General features: G+C 38.7%; 1 protein-coding gene across 2 annotated transcripts; it reads left to right on the plus strand.

Annotated features, from left to right (window-relative positions):
* Positions 1-546: 546 nt before the first annotated feature.
* LOC129723602 (zinc finger protein 28-like) lies at positions 547-3,294 on the plus strand. 2 transcript variants are annotated; one of them, XM_055677927.1, is made up of 4 exons: positions 547-661; positions 749-864; positions 949-1,683; positions 1,789-3,294. In XM_055677927.1, exons 3-4 carry the CDS (start codon positions 1,519-1,521, stop codon positions 2,716-2,718), a joined length of 1,095 nt encoding a protein of 364 aa, XP_055533902.1. In that variant the 5' UTR covers positions 547-661; positions 749-864; positions 949-1,518; the 3' UTR covers positions 2,719-3,294. The 2 variants fall into 2 exon arrangements, with proteins under 2 accessions (XP_055533902.1, XP_055533901.1); XM_055677926.1 differs by having other exon boundaries at positions 587-661; positions 744-864.
* Positions 3,295-3,968: the final 674 nt, after the last annotated feature.

Here is a 3,968-nt window from a genome sequence, read left to right on the forward strand (position 1 = left end):
AGAAAATATTGCTTTCCGTTCGGGTTTGACGTAAAGTCTCAGCTTGAAGGAAAGGCAACCACCCACACCCAAAGGCTCTCGCTCCCGGCGATGATATTTATCTTTTCCGTTTGGAAAATCGCACACAATCGTCTCCTTCATTGCTTTCCACTTTAACACGATCGTATGTTTGTCGAATTGAGTTGAACATCAAGGCAAACAATGTTGAGCGGCAATTGACACTTCAGCCTAGAGATATTTGTCACTTGGAAAAGTCAACTTGCCACATGGTGTGTGTGTGTGTCTCACTCAACCGCAGGCGAAATCTTCCTCTAATGGATTCAACTGTAAAAATTTCAATACAGATCAAAGAGTTCGGCGTAGCAGGAAATGGTTAAATTTCAATCGCAAAGCTTTGAGCATGGAGTAGAATGTACCATTTCCACGAAGTAATGACTTTTAATACCTTGTTTCTGATTGTTCGACAATGGTGTAGAAAGCACAAAAAGTAGGCGCGAAGGGAAGGAGTTTTGCTATGCCTTGGAGGGTTGATAATAAGCGTAACTTAGCGACAGATAAAAACCTTACCGTGTTTGTTTAGGTATGTATGTCATAACATTAGTTTTAAGGCATCTACCTAAATGATAAATTTTGAGATGCAGTAGCGTTTGTTAAACAAAATGTGAGTCTGCTTATTTCGCTTCGACATAACAAAATATTGAAAATAATTTTTTTGATTATATTTTGCATCCGTTCTACACCAGAACAGGATCATATCAACATATCATTGCAGTTCTGACGCTTTCATCAACCGTAAGGCTTACGTGTTTCATTCCGATTCGGTGGATAACGTATATGAACGGGAAACGTGCTCATCTAACGAAGGTAATCCATCCTGACTGAATGTCATTCTTGTCAAGCGTTTTTTTTTTCTGCTCTCTATGACTGGAATCCATATATCACTAATAGGGACAAAAAACACACGGTACAAAGCGCGTCAATAAATGCTATAACCGATGTAATCCACTAGCAATGATTCACGCTTTATCCTTACGGAATTGGATGGTCTATTTATGCTTGGCCTGCAAAATCGCTCGAAGAAAGGATACGTATTGTGTGAAATCGAACAGCTGATCGAAAGGTACAATAGCAATCAAGACACTTGTCCGTATTCTGTCGGATAGATTGGTGAAGCCATGCGTGCTGTTAGCCGCTATAAGAGATGTTATCTTCGGAAGGGATCGAAAATATTCAAGTGTTGCTCTATCTTGCAGAATTTTTTTCAATAGAGTTTTTTTGCCACGGCACGATTGCATCATTAAAAATCTCGTCATATCTTCTATTGCTTGAGGCTTACAAAGAAAAATAATCTCACCACGACACAGCCAAGGCAAACCAAAAATAAATATTCGAGATAGTACAAAATGTATTTTTAAATATTTTACCCACTATTCGGTGCACACGTTCGAAGCTGTTCGTAAACAAACGCCTGGGCGGATCAGTAGTTATTTCATACTTGACCTGTACATATTAAGTTGCATGAACGCCAGCCAACATCGAACAGGAATGGATCGAATCAGTCTCAGCTTGAACGGAATTTGTCGCTTCTGTCTAGGAAACAGTGAACAACTTTATCTGCTATTTGGTCTTCACAAGGATGCAGCGACAGTGATTGAAAACGTTCGGCTAGTAACGACTATTGAGGTGAGTGTTAACCACGTTTACTACGAAAGTCATTTAGTTTTATATTTTGTTTAAAATGCTATCAAAAGTTTTCTGATTTTTGTAATTGTATTAATATTTTTTCAGCTATCCACAACCGACAACATCGATTACAAAATCTGCGCGAAATGTTGCACCGAATATGAGCAATGTTTGAACTTTCGCCACAAATGCAGGGAAGCAAATGAACAGCTAGTGAAAGCTTTGCGATCTAGAATCTGCCATAAGTCACCTTTTACGGATGAAATTGAAATAGTATCTCAGTTGAACGTACCCGGTATCGATCAACTGTTTGACCCAGACACTGACCCTACGGCCACAAATTCAGTCCACTTTGAACTGGATGGAATGGATCCTGTTTCACCACCTTTGCTAGAATGTTCCTCCTGGTCGGAACCGTTTTGGGGCGGTGACCCTTATGAAACACAGGACAAGTTTCTGCCCTCGTCTTCGTCAGCAGCCACTGGACAAAACTCCAATCCAATTAACGCCTTCGAACTGTCATGCAACAAAATAGGCCGATCGAAATACTACTGCAAAATTTGCGAAAAACATTTCTTCCAACGAAATGTACATTTGCAACACCACCGACGGTACAGCAAAATGTGCTTCCAGTGCCTGGACGAGAAACTGATCGGAATCTATCGGAAGGAGCTGGCCACCGTTCGACACACCTGTCGCATCTGTCTATCGCCGAAGGAAAGCTGTGCCGAGTTCCTACAGCACACCATCGGTCACCATGCTGAGGAGCATCGGGCGCGGGACTCCTACAAGTGTGACCAGTGCGACAAAGTGTTCATGCTGCGGAGTGAAACTGGCCGTGGAAGAATTCACAGCTGTGTCCGAAAGTTGCGCTGTCCGCATTGCCCGCAGGTTTTTTACTACGCGAAAAGTTACCAAAAGCATCTCCGATTGTACCACAACGTCATCAACACGGAACCCAAAGAGGCTTCCGAAACACGGGTGACAACCCGCCTACAATCCGAAGTTGATTCTTCTTTGTCCGCTATCCAGTGAAAAGTGGTTTGAGCCATAATTAGGTTACTGTTAATGGGAATGTGATTGGACGAAAGTGGGTATCTATAATAACAATTATTTTTCAGTGGAAGGGTTTTCGATTGGAGAAGAGAACGAAAAGAAAAAGGACCGAAATGGAATACGGGTTTCTCAAGGATGCTATTGTATAGCTAATCGATTGGAAGGTTAACCATTTGCCAAAAGAGAAAGTTTTTTCTTGTGTATCGGGTGGCCTTTCTAAGCCGTACGAAAATAAAACCACCGAAACGTGTAGTTGAAAAGGATATAATCGTAATTGAGTTTTGCAATTTCCAATCAATGACGTCAATGACGATGCTCGCTCAAGTGAATGTAGAATAACAATTTAATAGATAGTCCGAAAAATAGATTGATTGCCATCAATGCAAACCACTCTCGCAGATTTCAGTAAAACAATGTGAGTTTACTGGATATAATAAGTTTTTATAAAAAATATATTACATTTTTCCGATAAAATACGCTAATAAAATGAAATCACGAAGCAAAATTAGGTCGCCCAGCCAATATTCGAAAAATCGTCTATAGTATCACACATTTATACGAAACAAGATTTTTCAACAAGTTTTTTTTGTTCTCGGAAAATTAGTTAAAAATTTATCAAAAATCAAACGTCGAAAATCGAATTTTGTCAAAATAAAATTATATAAACATTTTAATAATGCCATATCTACGAATTAGTTGTCTAATCTTATGCATCTAATTCCTGGATGAACAAAAAGATAACATTATATAAAGCTTTATCCATTTAATATTAGGTTGCTCAAAATGGAACGCTGGGTTACATTACTTCTGAGCTTAGAGATATAGAATTTTTGTCTTGCGCGATATTAAACGAAAAGTGTTTGAATTCATCCGAAACTCAGACGGTTATTTTTTCTGTATTTTTCCTTCAAAGGTCAATAAATTTGCTGTAAAATATCTTTAGATTTTTTCTACGTGTTTTTTGATGAAAATAGGGTAGATCTGCTTAATATAGACCACTTCCTTTAGTTGACCACATGAGCTCTTTCACCAAATGACACATTATAAATATACTTATTTTAATTGGTGCTCTTCCAATTTCAATATTGTTCATCACTAGAAATGTTGCAACAGACGTTTACTATAATATTCTTCATTAAAGCTGTAAAAAACCATCTTTTAATAACAGCTGCCTGGTTTGCTAACGTTCGTTAACGTTTTCATAAGAAATGGCTTCACCAAAAACTGTA

The sequence above is a fragment of the Wyeomyia smithii genome, chromosome 2 (assembly GCF_029784165.1).
Source record: "Wyeomyia smithii strain HCP4-BCI-WySm-NY-G18 chromosome 2, ASM2978416v1, whole genome shotgun sequence".
In the NCBI taxonomy this organism is placed as follows: domain Eukaryota; kingdom Metazoa; phylum Arthropoda; class Insecta; order Diptera; family Culicidae; genus Wyeomyia; species Wyeomyia smithii.

Bases quoted from the DNA above. Each gene is read 5' to 3' on its own strand.
- LOC129723602 (XM_055677927.1), top strand. From the start codon at position 1,519: ATGAACGCCAGCCAACATCGAACAGGAATGGATCGAATCAGTCTCAGC. The intron at 1,684-1,788 runs GTGAGTGTTAAC...ATATTTTTTCAG, and splicing joins GGCTAGTAACGACTATTGAG to CTATCCACAACCGACAACAT.